This window comes from Tarenaya hassleriana, unplaced genomic scaffold (assembly GCF_000463585.1).
Source record: "Tarenaya hassleriana unplaced genomic scaffold, ASM46358v1 Cleome21, whole genome shotgun sequence".
NCBI classification, from domain to species: domain Eukaryota; kingdom Viridiplantae; phylum Streptophyta; class Magnoliopsida; order Brassicales; family Cleomaceae; genus Tarenaya; species Tarenaya hassleriana.
The window spans coordinates 2,227,945-2,243,956 of record NW_010965451.1 but is presented as its reverse complement, the minus strand read 5'-3'; the positions used below and the strand labels follow the sequence as shown (position 1 = coordinate 2,243,956).

At 40.1% G+C, this 16,012-nt stretch overlaps 4 protein-coding genes and 1 non-coding gene across 6 annotated transcripts in view; all 5 read left to right on the top strand.

Moving 5' to 3' along the window:
- The window catches only part of LOC104814571, a 5,175-nt gene extending 1,066 nt beyond the window's left edge, over positions 1-4,109 (top strand). The window contains exons 2-14 of the mRNA XM_010542681.2: positions 216-271; positions 390-564; positions 706-807; positions 1,032-1,103; positions 1,366-1,482; positions 1,649-1,726; positions 1,919-1,981; positions 2,061-2,157; positions 2,272-2,350; positions 2,436-2,647; positions 3,053-3,198; positions 3,283-3,405; positions 3,519-4,109. Coding sequence (XP_010540983.1) covers positions 216-271; positions 390-564; positions 706-807; positions 1,032-1,103; positions 1,366-1,482; positions 1,649-1,726; positions 1,919-1,981; positions 2,061-2,157; positions 2,272-2,350; positions 2,436-2,647; positions 3,053-3,198; positions 3,283-3,405; positions 3,519-3,671 — 1,473 coding nt within the window. The 3' untranslated portion in view covers positions 3,672-4,109. The remainder of the gene's footprint in view (positions 1-215; positions 272-389; positions 565-705; positions 808-1,031; positions 1,104-1,365; positions 1,483-1,648; positions 1,727-1,918; positions 1,982-2,060; positions 2,158-2,271; positions 2,351-2,435; positions 2,648-3,052; positions 3,199-3,282; positions 3,406-3,518) is intronic.
- A 725-nt stretch (positions 4,110-4,834) lies between these two features.
- Positions 4,835-9,243, top strand: LOC104814569 (SNW/SKI-interacting protein-like). 2 transcript variants are annotated; one of them, XR_771927.2, is made up of 5 exons: positions 4,835-4,975; positions 5,102-5,162; positions 6,277-8,209; positions 8,596-8,918; positions 9,214-9,243. XR_771927.2 is itself a non-coding variant. In XM_010542679.2 (3 exons), the coding sequence occupies exon 3, from the start codon at positions 6,336-6,338 to the stop codon at positions 8,175-8,177; it is 1,842 nt and encodes a 613-aa protein (XP_010540981.1). In that variant the 5' UTR covers positions 4,835-4,975; positions 5,102-5,162; positions 6,277-6,335; the 3' UTR covers positions 8,178-8,443. The 2 variants fall into 2 exon arrangements, 1 of the variants encoding a protein (XP_010540981.1); XM_010542679.2 differs by lacking the exons at positions 8,596-8,918; positions 9,214-9,243 and having other exon boundaries at positions 6,277-8,443.
- LOC104814570 (probable N-acetyl-gamma-glutamyl-phosphate reductase, chloroplastic) lies at positions 9,214-12,587 on the top strand. The gene is made up of 14 exons (XM_010542680.1): positions 9,214-9,305; positions 9,481-9,648; positions 10,125-10,232; positions 10,339-10,425; positions 10,519-10,569; positions 10,639-10,710; positions 10,834-10,953; positions 11,076-11,136; positions 11,240-11,320; positions 11,439-11,518; positions 11,607-11,696; positions 11,792-11,920; positions 12,045-12,165; positions 12,321-12,587. The coding sequence occupies exons 1-13, from the start codon at positions 9,249-9,251 to the stop codon at positions 12,150-12,152; spliced, it is 1,212 nt and encodes a 403-aa protein (XP_010540982.1). The 5' UTR covers positions 9,214-9,248; the 3' UTR covers positions 12,153-12,165; positions 12,321-12,587.
- Positions 12,588-12,635: 48 nt separating this feature from the next.
- On the top strand, positions 12,636-12,717 carry TRNAS-GCU. Its single transcript has one exon. It is a non-coding gene; the product is annotated as a tRNA-Ser (tRNA).
- A 1,027-nt stretch (positions 12,718-13,744) lies between these two features.
- LOC104814568 (SNW/SKI-interacting protein-like) overlaps positions 13,745-16,012 on the top strand; it is a 3,200-nt gene continuing 932 nt past the window's right edge. The window contains 2 exon segments of the mRNA XM_019202627.1: positions 13,745-13,846; positions 14,781-16,012. The exon segment at positions 14,781-16,012 is cut by the window's right edge and continues 8 nt beyond it. Coding sequence (XP_019058172.1) covers positions 14,839-16,012 — 1,174 coding nt within the window. The 5' untranslated portion in view covers positions 13,745-13,846; positions 14,781-14,838.

Here is a 16,012-nt window from a genome sequence, read left to right as displayed (position 1 = left end):
TCAGGAAGTCGAGCATTGTAGCTTTGTACTCGTTTGCAGCAGGAAGTATCCATCTTTTCTTGGGTGCAATGTTGTGATTCGAAGATCCATTACAAGGACACTATGCGTGTTTTGACTTATGTCTTCGCATTATCGTGTTTGATTGGGCTTTTTGTCCTCTGGGATATGTTTTCTTTTCTGCTGTGTTATTCATAGTGCTTCTATACATGTATCAGGGATGTCTTATCTGCTTGGTTCTTGCTCTCGGATGGTTCTTGGCCGCCTATGTTAGGTATTGCTATGAATCTGATCAATCTCTGTGTCATTCTGGTTTTGAATGTGATACTATTTTGATTTGGGATTGTGTTCTTTTTCTCCTGAAAAATGTATGTTGCTGTTTCTCCTTCCAGGAACAGAGAGATTAAGAGAATGAAAATAAGAATGAAAACGGGTAATAGCTTTGCATTCCTTTGTGAAGATATCAATGAACTTGAACACTCTAATCAGGTCAATCTTCCTAGAGTGTCGGTCATCATGCCTTTAAAGGGTTTTGGAGAACACAATTTGCATAACTGGAGAAGTCAGGTCTGTCTCTCATGCTGTGTGTTATGTCTGGTTCCTTGTCTTGGCGGTGTTTACTTTCCCTCTTCATCGCAAGTTATGTTCTGGAGAAAATATCTTCCTTCTGATTGTAAATTTTGGCATTGGTCCATGAATATCGTGTAGATTACTTCTCTCTATGGTGGCCCGTTGGAATTTCTTTTTGTTGTTGAGAGTATTGAAGACCCTGCATATCATGCTGTTTCCCGCTTACTCTCTGAGTTTCAGGTGCGGTTAAGTCTCACAAGTCAAATCGTTTTGGTTGTTGAACCTGTTTTCTGCTGGAAAACGATGAAAACATATCTGAATATCATTTTGAGATTTTGTGACTTTTTCGTTTTTATACGTTCTAACAGCCCATACATTGACTGAGAATACTCAAACATATTAGGCTCCTTTCGCTTCTATGTGGTTTGACATCCCTGCCCAAATGCATTTCTAAACTTGTGCAGGACTATGTTGATGCAAAGATTGTGGTTGCTGGTTTGGCAACAACTTGCAGTCAGAAAATTCATAATCAATTGGTATGTATGAGCTTTACAACGAAATAATTCAATTCTTGGCATGCACGTGTGAGTTTCGTCTCTGAAGACCGGGTTTTCGTTGTCTTCTATGTAACCTGTACTTCTGCATCTGATAATACTATATTTAGAATCCGTGGGGGTAAAATGTTAAACCAAATTTGGAATTCAATGTATTATTTGAACCGAATGCTCATCTCATTTCTGTTGTTTTATTCCTTGGCTGTTGCTAAATTTGTCTCCCTTTGGGTTGTGCTCTGTGAAGGTTGGAGTTGAGAAAATGCACAAAGATACCAAATATGTGCTATTTCTGGATGACGATGTTAGACTACACCCTGGAACAATCGGAGCCCTCACAGTGGAGATGGAGAAAAATCCAGAGGTAAAATGAGTGCATGAGTTAAATGCCTGAATGCTCTTACTTGGAACTTCTTCCTTTTTCTATTTCTTTTTATGTGTATCTCAGACATGGTGAGGACTAGGCTTTTGCAACGCCGCTTCTCCTGTTATTTAGAGTTGTTAAACTGCATCAGTGTGGTCTTGTGCAGATATTTATCCAAACTGGATACCCTCTTGACCTGCCTTCCGGAACACTGGGGAGTTATTGCATCTACGAGTACCACATGGTATATAGCTTTTGACTCTTTCTTCTTCTTCTTCCATATTCTAGAATTCAGAAATTTGTCTGCCATTTGTTTGAACATTTTTTGTCTTTTTGCTTTGATCTACTCGTCATTCGTTAGTATGTACTTAAAATTCTTCCATGTTTGTAATATTTCGGGTACCTCAGCTCATGTTTGGATATATTTCTCTTACAGCCTTGCTCAATGGGTTTTGCAACCGGTGGACAAACATTCTTTCTGTGGGGAGGATGCATGATGGTATGTGAATAACTTGATATTTTCCTGTGTTTTGTCATTTGTGTGCTACGCCTTATGTTTATGATTGTGTTATTTCTAGATGCATGCTGATGATTTCAGAGAAGATCGATATGGTGTTGTCTCTGGGTTATGTGATGGTGGATATTCTGATGATATGACACTTGCAGCCATTGCAGGTAATGTGGCCATTTGGATTCCTCAATGACTGCACCATTTCGATTATTTTAAGCATGATACATGTTGTATAAACAGTCCATAGTTTCTTATTTCCACATACCATATTTTTCCAGGGGCTCACAAGAGGCTCATTACATCACCTCCAGTTGCTGTTTTCCCTCATCCTCTTGCCAGTGATCTAAGTTTCGGGAGGTACATTTGTTATGTACTTGTTAGAACCTGCCTTAAAGCTACTGAATCTGAAGAGGCTTACCTATCCACCTCTCTTCGACTGTAGGTACTGGAACTACTTGAGGAAACAAACCTTTGTGCTAGAATCGTATATATCAAAAGTTAACTGGGCGATGAACAAGGCTTTATTTGCAACCCACTGCTATCTTTCATGGGGCTTCATTACACCATATTTTATGGCTTTGATCCATGTCACATCAGCCTTAAGAATATATATCAAGGGATATCAACTCGAGGACATATCCTTTGCCTCCAGAGGTGAGCATACTTATCCTCTTATTTTAGTTAGGCAATACGGTGTCCACAAAGTAATTTGCCGTTGTTCTGAGCCCTTTTCTTCATGTCATGGGATATCTAGCAATTTAAAGATATATGCTAAATCTTGGACCTATTCAGTATTCCTGAAAACCAGGAGCTTAGTGGTTCTATTTCTTCAGTAAGCTGTGTAAAGCTGAGATTATGTGTCTCCAGGGTCCAGACAGAAGCTTTATGGCATACAATTACAGGATACAAGATTCGTGTTTGCTAAATACCTTGCTCTTTCCTAGCATCTAAGCCTGTGAATTAGGTTAAATGCTCGGAAACCAGGAATATTGTTGGAAATCAGTAGGATTTCTTATGTTGTGTACTTACCTGGATGATGCTTACTGGTTGTGTGCACAGGTATGTTGCTCGTTATATCTCTAGCAATATGCACCTTTGCGGAACTTTTGTCAATGTGGAATTTGACGAGGAGAGAAGTTCTGCTATGCAATATGTTGTCCCCTGAGGCTCCTCGACTCTCTCTTGCAACTTATAACTGGGGACTTGTAAGTGACCTCGTCCCTAAATCGATGTAAAATGTCGGAAAAAAAAAGCTGTGGTATAAAGGGAAAGTTTCGGGAATGTTGCAGGTTTTCATTGCAATGCTGGTGGACAACTTCCTCTACCCGATCTCTGCTCTCCGTTCTCATTTCTCTCAATCCATAAACTGGTCTGGAATCCGATACCACTTGAAGAACGGAAAGATATACAAGGTAAAAAGCTTATTACATAAATATAAAGTCTTTACCTAAAAATCATCTTAGTTAGGGACACGTACAATATAAAAGACAGACAAGCAACTGAACTTGTCATGCGTGATGGACAGATTGAGAGAAGAAAGGACATGGTTCCCATAAAGACAGACTTAGGAGGAAAACATTTGTATGGTAAGAAGGGAGTTCCTCAGAAAGCGGCGTTCCTAAGCTCACTGGGGAGAAATTTGGTTCATTGGCGTCAACCCAAGAAGTTTGACATTTAGTTTCAACACTCTAGGAGGAGAGAGCAGCTAAAAAAGGCTCATTTTCTGGTGGACTTTTTTTTTTTCCTTGTGATTCTTTTCCCATGGAAGGTTTGATCTTTTTGTTTGATGGGCATGCATGGTTTTGGATGCATCATCATCACCATCATCATCTTGCAGGAGAAATCTCTTTGGGAAGCATTTGTATTGATTGATTTTTTTCTTCTTTTTTATTGGTGGGTTTTGTTTTTGTTAAATGGTGTTTTTTTTTAAACTTAGTCGTTCATATATTCATGTTCAATCCATTGGATATTGTATTGTTTCTCTTGAGGCTCAGTTTGATATATGGCTCTAGGGCTTGGATTCTGTAATTTCCCTTCACATTTTTTTGTTATCTCATCGTCTTGTTAGTTTGTCAATGTAAGATAAAGGAAGAGTGCATTATTGAATCTATTGGGATGGTGGTGCCTTGCAATCTTCACATCTTTTCATACGTTGTTATCTTAGTATATTATATATATATATATTACATTTGTTGGACCGACGACATTCACATAAAGCATTTTATATCTGTAAAGAAATTCACTTTGTAAATAACCTTTTATTTAATTCACACAATGTGACATTTTATGTTCATTTAGAGGATGGCCCTTTAATTTCTATTTTCTACTAATCATTTATGTAATAATTATATATATATAAAAAAAAGGAACAGAATTTTTCTGTTAAGTTCATTAGATTTCGGATTTTTGTCCGATTGTTGGGAAAACCCATTGAAGAATGAGCAGTGCGAACGAGGATGCCGGTTTAATGTTATTTTCATTTATCGTTTCATGTAAATGTTTAATCATTAAATATCATAATTTTACATATACTATAAAAATATATAATAGATGAGAGAATACCGTTATACTCCACCTACGTCTTAATTTTGATCCGAAACCCGAAATTCGATTCGAATCCATATCAAAAATATTGAATTTAGGTTTTAGATCCGATAAAATTCGAGTTTTTAACGGCAAAACGAGCTAAACTCGTGAGTTGGCTCACTGTTGACTTTTTTTTTTGTCCGAGTCCAAATAAAAACGGACCGAACAAACCGGGTGCGAATCCACCCGAGTCGGTTCGGTCGGCTCGATCGGTTCGGGAGCTTTCATTGAAAAAAAATTAGGGTTCATCGTGGGTCTCTTGCTCTGAGTCTCTCGTGCCTCTCTCAGTCTCTCTCCACTCCAAACTCTTTTTCTATTACTCTGCCAAATTCATCGTGGGTCTGCCGATTTCCAGGTCGATTTGCATCGCCGTCGACTTCTTCCTCTCCTTTCCAGGTATATCTCTTTGCTTCAACCCTATTTTTTTGGTTTCGATTTCACATCTGTCCCTGACTATCCATCTCTGTCGATCTCGCCTTCGAAATCCTCTCTCACTGTCGATTTCTCTGTTGTTGCGTGCAGGATTCTTTTTCCTCTGTCGGTTCTAACTCGGATGCTCCTCTCTCGGTCTTAGACTGTCACCGTGAGTTCCTTTGTCTCCATCGTTTTCATTTGTCTTCCTTTGTCGAGTCCGTTTTGTGTATTGTATTTGTAACTTGTTATTTGTATGTGTTCTGTATGTGATATGTGTGTGTGTGATCCTTGTTCGATACAGAGATAGGACCTTTGTAGTTTGTGTGTGCGTATGCGTTGTTGCAATCTGTATGTGTAAGTTTTTAGTTTAGTTAATGATGTCTCCCTCTTTTTGGTGTTGTTTCTGTAATATGTTGTGTATGTGTGTGTGTAATCTGTATGTGTTGTGTCTTTGTGTGTATAATCTGTATGTGTATGTATAATATATATAGGTGTGTGTATAATCTGTATGTGAAACTGATGATGCAGCAAAAAAATATGTCGACCTTCTTCTTCATCTGATGATGATGATTCCTGATTTGTGTTTGTCTTCTTCTTTGTCTGTTGGCTTCTTCTTCTTCTTCTTCTTCCAGCGATTTGTGTCTTCTTCTTCTGCTGATTTGTGTCCGCGTCTTCTTCTTCTTGCAATTTGTATCTGTCTGTCTGTCTTCTTCTTCTTCTTCTTCAGACATAGGCTAATTCTAGTGTATGTGGTTGTAGTGTCGATTGAATGAATCTGACTGTGTATATGTGTGGGTTGTCCCTTGGTTCTGTGTTTTTTCTAATTGTTGTTTTGTCTACAAATGTCTGATTGTGTATATAAGTGTGGGCTGTCCCTCGACGAATGGATTTCTAGCTACTTCATCATCTTCTTTTTCTACAGTGCTAAACTCTACAGAGGATCAATCTACGGTTCTAGAATCCACAGAATGAACTTTTGTGATTGACTTGGGATTTATATGGTCTTGGTTTACGTGATTTAAACTTTTGGAGCATTAATTTAGGTTCCGATTACTCATGGGCTCGGGTTTTAGTTTCTAGGTGATATTTTAAGTGAATGCCATGTGGAAATGCTGTTCGAATGTCTTAGTTTTGTGTTTCACCGTTAGATTGTGTATCTTCTATAAATTGTTCATGCTTATGTTTGTTTTTGATTGTTTAATTTTTCAATTCATTACTGTTGGGATATGCATGTAGTTTTTTCACCACATTGAACTGATTTCATCTCTGTGTTTTGTCTGCAGGTTGCCTAGATCGAATATCTCGGTACTGGTGTAGGTATTTGATAAATTTCTGAAAGTCAATGGCGTCTCTTAAAGACCTTCTACCTCCGGCTAAATCGACTACTTCCACTTTTTATGATCATTCAAATGACCCATGGTTCAAGAATCGTTTCACCGAATCCGAATCTGAGAAATCTGCTGTTGTCACAGCAAAGCCCGTTCCCCCTTATTTGAAGCGACAGGGTTTTCTTCCGAGAAAACCCGAGGACTTTGGAGATGGTGGTGCATTCCCTGAGATTCATGTTGCTCAATACCCTCTTGGCATGGGTAGGGATAGATCCAATAAAGCTGGTTCCAAGACTTTACCTGTCACTGTGGATGCCCAAGGCAATGTTGTCTATGATGCTATTGTCAAGCAGAATGAGAATTCGAAAAAGATTGTTTACTCTCAACATAAGGATATTATTCCCAAGATCTTGAAAAATGAGGGAGATGTGGATGAAGATGAGGATGAAGAATTGCAGAAGGAGATAGAGGAAACCATGGAGGAAACAAAAGCTGCACTCGAGAAGATTGTGAACGTGAGGTTGAGTGCAGCACAGCCTAACAATGTACCGAAGCAGTCTGGTGACTCAAAGTACATCAAGTATAAACCGTCTCAGCAATCTGCTGCCTTTAATTCCGGTGCTAAGGAGAGGATCATTAGAATGGTGGAGATGCCCGTGGATCCGATGGAACCTCCTAAGTTCAAGCACAAGCGAGTTCCAAAGGCTTCTGGGTCCCCTCCAGTCCCGGTCATGCATTCTCCACCTCGGCCTGTCACTGTTAAGGACCAACAAGACTGGAAAATCCCCCCTTGCATCTCCAACTGGAAAAATCCGAAAGGTTATACCATCCCCCTGGACAAACGTCTTGCCGCTGATGGAAGAGGCTTACAAGATGTGCAGATCAATGATAACTTTGCAAAGCTATCAGAGGCACTGTATGTAGCAGAGCAGAAAGCTAGGGAAGCTGTTACGATGAGATCAAAGGTTCAAAAGGAGATGATGATGAAGGAGAAGGAAAGGAAAGAGCAGGAGTTGCGGGTTCTTGCCCAAAAGGCTCGTTCTGAGAGGACCGGGGCTGCTGCTCCACCCGCTGCTTCCATGCCAGTGTCATCTGAAAGGGGGAGGAGTGAGAGTGTCGACCCACGAGAGGATTATGACTATGATTACGATGAACGGAAACGTGACAGTGGCCGTGGCGACTTCCCCAAGGAGAATAGAGAGGAAAGGGAAGAGCGTCTACAGAGGGAGAAGATCCGTGAAGAACGCCGGAGGGAGAGAGAGAGGGAGAGAAGGTTGGAAGCAAAGGATGCAGCTATGGGTAAGAAGAGCAAGATCACAAGGGACAGAGACCGTGATATCAGCGAGAAAGTCGCTCTCGGAATGGCCTCCACCGGAACAAGGGGCGGTGAAGTTATGTATGACCAACGCCTGTTTAACCAAGACAAAGGAATGGACTCTGGTTTCGCCACTGATGACCAGTACAACGTATACGACAAGGGCTTGTTCACAGCACAGCCAACTCTTTCGACCCTTTACAAGCCAAAGAAAGATATGGACGAAGAGATGTACGGGAACGCCGACGAACAGCTAGAGAAGCTCATGAAGACGGACAGGTTCAAACCGGACAAAGGATTCACCGGAACATCAGAGAAATTGGGCAAGAGAGAGAGACCGGTGGAGTTTGAGAAGGAAGCAGAGGAAGCAGATCCGTTTGGTCTGGACCAGTTCTTGACAGAAGTGAAGAAAGGAAAGAGAGCGATGGAGAAAGTCGGGTCTGGAGGAACGATGAGGGCTAGTGGGGGGTCCTCGAGGGATGACTATGGTGGTGGGTCGGGTCGGAGCAGGATCGGGTTCGAGCGTGGCAGCGGCCGTTAAATCTTTGCATAGATATTGCAAATGCTATCTGGGTATGGAAGTCCGACTGCATCCCTCTTTGGTTTTATAAACGATTGGTAGATTGCATTTCCAGTAATTGGAAATGGTATTTCTTGGGTATGTTGGTGAGTTCCTCTTTATTGTAGTTCCTGAAATTCAAAGGTTACCGTCAGTTTTACTCAGGCATCTGATATTGCCGATGCTGTCTGCGTCGTTTTTGTTGGTTATCTTGATTTCAGATACAGTTTCGCCCTTTTGTGAGCTTTCGTATCGTTTCGTGTAGGAGCTTGGTTTGGGTAAATAACCGATTTAGTTCGGTTAACCGAATGAACCGAAATTAAATGTAAAAAATTAGGGTTTGGTTTGGTTTGCCTCCCTCCCTCCTCTCACTCGAGTCGACATTTCTTTTCTGTAACAGAAGTCTCGTCTCTCTGCCTCCTTCCTGGGTCTGCGCCCATCGTCTGGATCCCGCGTCTTCACTCTCTCTCGACAGACAGTTTGTGTTCCGTCGAAGAAGAAGCGACCGCCTCTGGATCCTCTCTCTCGCTTGTGTTCCTGCGTCTTCAGCCGCCGTGGTGTTTTTCTGCGATTCCCGAATCCTCTCTCTTTCGCCCGTGTTCTCTGTGTGTTTCCTGTTGCTTACTCTCCGCCCATCTCAACTTCGAACCTTTCCTCGCGATTTCTTAGCCTTTCTCCGTCGCTTCGTCGGCCTTTGTAGATTCCCGCCGCCTTCAAGCTCAGGTGCGATTTCTCTTCTTTTCTTCGATTTCGATTCTGCTTCCGTTCTGCGTTTTTGCTCTCTCTCGAGATAACCTGTCAATCATTTTAATTCATAGAATATGACATTTTTTGTTTGTTTACGTAATAATTATATATTTTAAAAAAATGAAAAGTGGGCCCACTTTTCACCGTACTTTCTGCTGCGTCCAAGCAAAAACCCTAATCTCAAACTTGAAATCACACAGTTTGCTGTTTAGTTTGAGCCCAGGAAAAGAAAAAAGAACAAAACTTTTCTGTTAAGTTCATTGCATTTCAGAGTCTTGTCCGATTGTTGCGAAAACGCATTGAAGAATGAGCAGTACGACGGCTTGCAGCTCGATTTGCTTCGAACGAGGATGCTGGTTTAAGGTTTGTGAAGTCTGAGAATTCCTGTTACCCATTCCGATTTGTCTTCTGATTCTTATCTGAGAAATTGCTCACATCTTGTCTGGTTTTGACCGCAGCATTCTCTGTACTCATGCAGATTCCGTTTCAAAACTCTGACAGTTGTTGGTTTTGTTTCAATGGAATTCTTGTTCTTTAGGGAGAAAGGATGGTTTCATCATCACAAAATCTTCGCAAGAGGTTTACTTTAGGATGCAATGTGAAATCCTCAGCGAGAAACTTGAAAGCTTTAGCCTTAAGTTCTGTGAATTCCGACAAAGATGTTCGGATTGGTCTTCTTGGTGCAAGTGGTTACACTGGTGCAGAGGTTTGTCCAATTTGTTCTTCAAAGTGGCCTCCTTTTTTTTTTCCAGATTACTCCACATGAATCACTTGTTTAGTTGCCCTTTTGATTTTATAATGGACCAGAAACACTTTCATGCATCTGTTTTACAAGTTTATGAGCTTTTCTGGGCACTCATTTCATGGTTTGATGAACATATTTGGCTAAAATTTAGCATCCTAGTGATATATGACAACCTTTGAATTTAGTCACTCCCAGTTTCCAAGGAAAATGATAGTGTAGACATCGGTTTGAAGGTGGGTCCGATGAAGAACACATATCCTTTTTCCGGTTATAAAACTGTTTCTAATGATCTTGTCTGTTCTTGATCATCAAACCATGAAAGTGTCTTATTGGTATTGCTTTTATGAATCTTGTAATTTGATTTCTTTAATAGCATCTGACTATAATGCATATAGGTTTAACTTTTGATGTAAGCCAGAGTCTCATTTTAATGGCAGATCGTCAGGCTTCTTGCAAATCACCCGCATTTCCGTATCACTCTAATGACTGCTGATAGAAAAGCTGGCCAGTCAATGGGAAGCGTTTTCCCTCACCTGATTGCTCAAGTATGAACGTGTCTAACGCCTACTGAAATTAAAAAAAAAAAAACATCTTCCAAATGATCCTTTTCATGATGGCTTGTACAAATGTGTAAAACTCTTTCGTTTTTAGGATCTACCTACATTGATCTCGATCAAAGATGCTGACTTTTCCACCGTGGATGCCGTATTTTGTTGCTTGCCTCATGGGACAACCCAGGTATGTGACTTTTTGGGCATGCCTTCTGAATTTATATCGAGTTCATCGATTTCTGGATGAAAAGACGGGCTTTTATCTTATATTATATGACAGGAAATCATCAAGGGACTCCCCAAGGAGCTAAAAGTTGTTGATCTTTCAGCGGTAATGCCCTTTTTTTCTATACAGTGCCAAAATATCTGTGATATGCTTATAGAGAAAGAGGTTTTTCAGGACTTCCGGCTGCGAGATATCTCAGAATATGAAGAATGGTATGGTCAGCCACACAAGGCTGTGGAGCTACAAGTATGTTTATCTTCGGCATTTTCTACCTTTCCAATACTTCGAAATTATATTCCTTGATTATGTCGGTTACTTTACTGGTCACTTAAATTTTACATAAAACTGTATGTGTTCTTCCGAGTGTAGAAAGAAGTTGTGTATGGTCTGACGGAGATATCGAGGGATGACATAAAAAGGGGACGGCTTGTGGCTAACCCGGGCTGTTACCCTACTTCGATTCAACTTCCCCTTGTTCCTTTGATAAAGGTTTTTCCTTTTTCCCCACAACTATCTCTAACTTTTTTCCTTTTCGGGTTGAAGTTATGAATTTCGTTACACATTCTAATCTTCAGACATCTGTAGTTAACGTGTGTTCACATTTGGTCCAGGCAAATCTCATCAAACATGAAAACATTATTATCGACTCGAAATCTGGTGTTAGTGGAGCAGGTCGGGCTTATTATACTCAAAAGTCTTATTTTTTCATGAACAATGCTTGCGAAATCTTTTCTTTCTCGGGTTCTTGGTTGATAAAAACTTACAAATCACACAGGACGTGGTGCAAAGGAGGCAAATTTGTATTCCGAGATAGCTGAAGGCATTTATTCTTATGGTGTCACACGACACCGCCATGGTATATGCCACCACTTTCCAGATTAGGGACCTTTTTTTCTCTTCGGATCAGAATTCTTCAGGTTGGGCTTATACTTAAAATGTTCTTGATTTTTAACGCAAGTTCCTCTGCATTGTAGTTCCTGAAATCGAACAAGGATTGTCAGATGCCGCGAAATCAAAAGTTACCATCAGTTTTACTCCACATCTGATGCCAATGGTACGATATTGATGCTTACCGAAGAGTTCTTGCCCTAAAGTCTTTAGTTTTTTTTAATTTACAACGTAAAATTCACTTTTTTTGTTAGATTCGTGGAATGCAATCCACAATGTATGTGGAGATGGCTCCGGGGGTAAAGATTGAAGACTTGTACCAGCAATTAAGAATGACATACGAGGTGATTACGCTAATATTTTGTATAATTCCCCACATCCATATCCGGTTCTCTACACGTTTTTTTAGAAAAAAAAAACTGTTTTTGAAATCTTGAAGGAAGAAGAGTTTGTGAAAGTACTGGAGAAAGGAGTTGTTCCTCGTACACATAATGTAAGAGGATCCAACTATTGTCTTGTGAACGTATTTCCGGACCGAATTCCGGGGAGAGCCATTGTAATCTCAGTTGTGAGTAACCTTAACCTTTTTCCTCTCGTAAACACATATGTACGTACTTACTCCTGTATGCAAAAATAATCCTTAATACGAGAGCTTATTTTCGGGGGATATTTTTTTTTCTTTGGTTGCATAGATTGATAATCTTGTGAAAGGAGCTTCGGGTCAAGCTTTGCAGAATCTTAACATAATGTTGGGTTATCCCGAAAACACGGGGCTTCTACATCAGCCACTCTTCCCTTGAAAAAAAAAACTCGGTAAAGAACTCCCTTCTCCATCCTCCGTAGCTTGATGTAAAAACTCGAACTTTTTTTTTTTGGCTGTTCGACTGAAACAGTTGAGTGGTGGGAAAACTGCAAGTAAAAGATTTAGCATTCACTGTCTTTATTTTTCAAATAACCCTTCTTTCCAGAGCATGAGGAAGCTTTTTTGGGGGGCCAGCACTATGGAGCGAAGATGATGAATACAGAGAGAGGGAGGGAGGGAGGGAAGTTTCTTGCATTTGGAAAAAAAAATGGTTTCTCGATCAACCGTTTTAAAGAACAATTGTTCGGTTTTGTTTCTGGTATGAATCAATGTTGCAGAAAATGCAGACAGAACAAAGTGCTTGATGTATCATAGCGGACAGATGATTTGTTTTCATCGACATTTCAACTCAATTGTTGCAGTTGTCCGAGATGACAATGGCAGGTATAAGTATAATAGACATTTGCATTTAAATGTCAACGTCGCTTTGGCCGAGTGGTTAAGGCGTGTGCCTGCTAAGTACATGGGGTTTCCCCGCGAGAGTTCGAATCTCTCAGGCGACGTTTCCATTTTTGTTTTAAATATATTAAAAAAAATACTCTGTGATTACTGATTAATCAAGGTGATAATTCATTGTACAATATGATTAATATATCATCTAATAAAATATGGGTGGTTATTTTCGCATACATTAATGGGATTGTCTCACTCATTCTTTTTGCATATATTATAAAAACAATTGTTGTCAAATGACAGCTTGTAAATAGCCGACACTCGGCCGGATATTTAATAAAACATTCACATTTAACTAAAAAAAAATTGAATGTTAACTTTCATTTTGTTCCAAGTAAATGTTTTGCCATTAAATATCATAATTTTATAAGACACTATATATCACATATAATACATTTGAGAGAGAATGCCATTATACTGAACCCTACATATTTTCTAACCTAAGGTTTGAAAACCGACCATCAACTGGAAATTAAGAAAGTTCTTAGACTATAAACTTGTTTTATTAAACATTTTCAGTACAACATTTACTCCGAACAATGTACAAAATGTCCTCTTTGTCCAATTGAACACCGGTTAGCTTGAAACGTGGTATTCTGCAATAACCGGTTAGCTTTGGCATGGAATGTGGGTTAAACAATCATTTTCAGTATATAACATTTACTATTTTTTCAGATTGTTGGCTTGTTTGCTATTACTTAATTAATTAACACATGTATGTGTACATATATCTCGGCGTATACCGGAGATATCTAGTATTTAATTAAAAACATGTAATGCAATTTTTCGATATACAAAAAGGGAAATACAAAATTCTAATTAAGAAAGTGTTGAATATATACATATATATACATACACACACTGTGGATCACCATTATAATTAAAGAAACTTATTTTTCATAAACTAAATCCAGTAATTATAAAAGAAAGAGTGAAGATATTAATATACAGATTACAGAGTGGTGTTATAGAATAAGGCCTATGCAAAATTTAAAAGGCCCATTAGGCCCATTAAGCCCATTATATTATGGGCTTGGTTCTATCTGTTCTGAGATTTAAGCCGACTTCGATCCTCTCTCTCTGTGTCGTAATCTCTTTGAAGAACACGGGTTGAAGATCTCCAATCGTGTTCGAGCTTCGAGACTCGAACTCGTTATTCACCTCGAGACTCGTCGGAAGGTCTATCGTTCTTAACTTTCTCGTTCTTTCTCTGTTTAGTGAATCGTTTGCAGACGATTTGAACTTTTGTGATTGCTTCAATTGATTTGGGGATTTATTTGGGTTTACCCATCCCTCTTTTGAGCCATCGATTTACGTTCGTTTTGCCTGATGAGATACTATACTTTGTTTTAATTTCTGGTGCTGGGTTTTCGGCGATTGGTGTAGTTTTGCTTGTACAGATGTTTTGATTCGTATGTTTATTTGATTGTTTGATTCTTCAATGGAAATTTCCTCGCAAATCTTCTCCGGTTGAGTTGGAATTTTGTATGTTGTCCGGATTCTTCCATTCCGATGTTTGTAGAAGACTTCACGACATGGAGCTGATTCTACCTCACCTTCTTGTCTGTAGGTTGTGATAGTTGAATATCTTTCATTCGGGTGTGGGCGTTTGATAAAATGCTTAAACGTTTAAGCTCTTGAAACTCAAACTCACCTGTCATCTCAAAAGGTCTGTTTTCCTCGGTCTTCTGCTTCCTGAATCGTTTCCGGTAGATTTGTTCTTAGATTTTGACTTGAACTTTTGTAATTGTTCCTGGGTTATGGTTTTGTTTGCTTGATTTGAACTTTTGGAGCAATAATTTGCGTTCCGTTTACTCTATAAGCTCAGGTTTTAGTTTATACTAGGGCTGGGATTATGGGCAATTAGTGTAATTTTACAGTGAATGTCTTGTGTAAATGCTTGTCAGATGTCTTAGTTTTGTGTTTCACCTTTAGATTGTGTATCTTCTATAATTCGTTCATGCATGTGTTTGTTTGATTGTTTAGTTTTTCAATAATAAATCCTTCATAACTTTCCTGGTTCATAGGTCAAATCTGGTATGGCTGTTGTTCGGATATGCATGTAGAGACTTCACAGCATGGAACTGATTCTATCTTCGTGTCTTGTCTGCAGGTTGTTAGTTCGAGTATCTCGGTACTGGTGTAGGTATTTGATAAATTTCTGAAAGTCAATGGCTTCTCTTAAAGACCTTCTACCTCAGGCTAAATCGACTGCTTCCACTTTTTATGATCATTCAAATGACCCATGGTTCAAGAATCGTTTCACTGAATCCGAATCTGAGAAATCTGCTGTTGTCACAGCAAAGCCCGTTCCCCCTTATTTGAAGCGACAGGGTTTTCTTCCGAGAAAACCTGAGGACTTCGGAGATGGTGGTGCATTCCCTGAGATTCATGTTGCTCAATACCCTCTTGGCATGGGTAGGGATAGATCCAATAAAGCCGGTTCCAAGACTTTACCTGTCACTGTGGATGCCCAAGGCAACGTTGTCTATGATGCTATTGTCAAGCAGAATGAGAACTCGAAGAAGATTGTTTACTCCCAACATAAGGATATTATTCCCAAGATCTTGAAAAATGAGGGAGATGCGGATGAAGACGAGGATGAAGAATTGCGGAAGGAGATAGAGGAAACCATGGAGGAAACAAAAGCTGCACTCGAGAAGATTGTGAACGTGAGGCTGAGCGCAGCACAGCCTAACAATGTACCGAAGCAGTCTGGTGACTCAAAGTACATCAAGTATAAACCGTCTCAGCAATCTGCTGCATTTAATTCTGGTGCTAAGGAGAGGATCATTAGAATGGTGGAGATGCCTGTGGATCCGATGGAACCTCCTAAGTTCAAGCACAAGCGAGTTCCAAAGGCTTCTGGGTCCCCTCCAGTCCCGGTCATGCATTCTCCTCCCCGGCCTGTCACTGTTAAGGACCAACAAGACTGGAAAATCCCCCCTTGCATCTCCAACTGGAAAAATCCGAAAGGTTATACCATCCCTCTGGACAAACGTCTTGCCGCTGATGGAAGAGGCCTACAAGATGTGCAGATCAATGATAACTTTGCAAAGCTATCAGAGGCACTCTATGTAGCAGAGCAGAAAGCTAGAGAGGCCGTTTCCATGAGATCAAAGGTTCAAAAGGAGATGATGATGAAGGAGAAGGAAAGGAAAGAGCAGGAGTTGCGGGCTCTTGCCCAAAAGGCTCGTTCTGAGAGGACCGGGGCTGCTGCTCCACCCGCTCCTTCTATGCCAATCTCATCCGAAAGGGGAAGGAGTGAGAGCGTCGACCCACGAGAGGATTACAATTATGATTATGATGACCGGGAACGTGACAGTGGTCGTGGCCATGAGAGGG

Bases quoted from the DNA above. Each gene is read 5' to 3' on its own strand.
- LOC104814569 (XM_010542679.2), top strand. From the start codon at position 6,336: ATGGCGTCTCTTAAAGACCTTCTACCTCCGGCTAAATCGACTACTTCC.
- LOC104814570 (XM_010542680.1), top strand. From the start codon at position 9,249: ATGAGCAGTACGACGGCTTGCAGCTCGATTTGCTTCGAACGAGGATGC. The intron at 10,711-10,833 runs GTATGTTTATCT...TTCCGAGTGTAG, and splicing joins ACAAGGCTGTGGAGCTACAA to AAAGAAGTTGTGTATGGTCT. The intron at 11,697-11,791 runs GTGATTACGCTA...GAAATCTTGAAG, and splicing joins AATTAAGAATGACATACGAG to GAAGAAGAGTTTGTGAAAGT.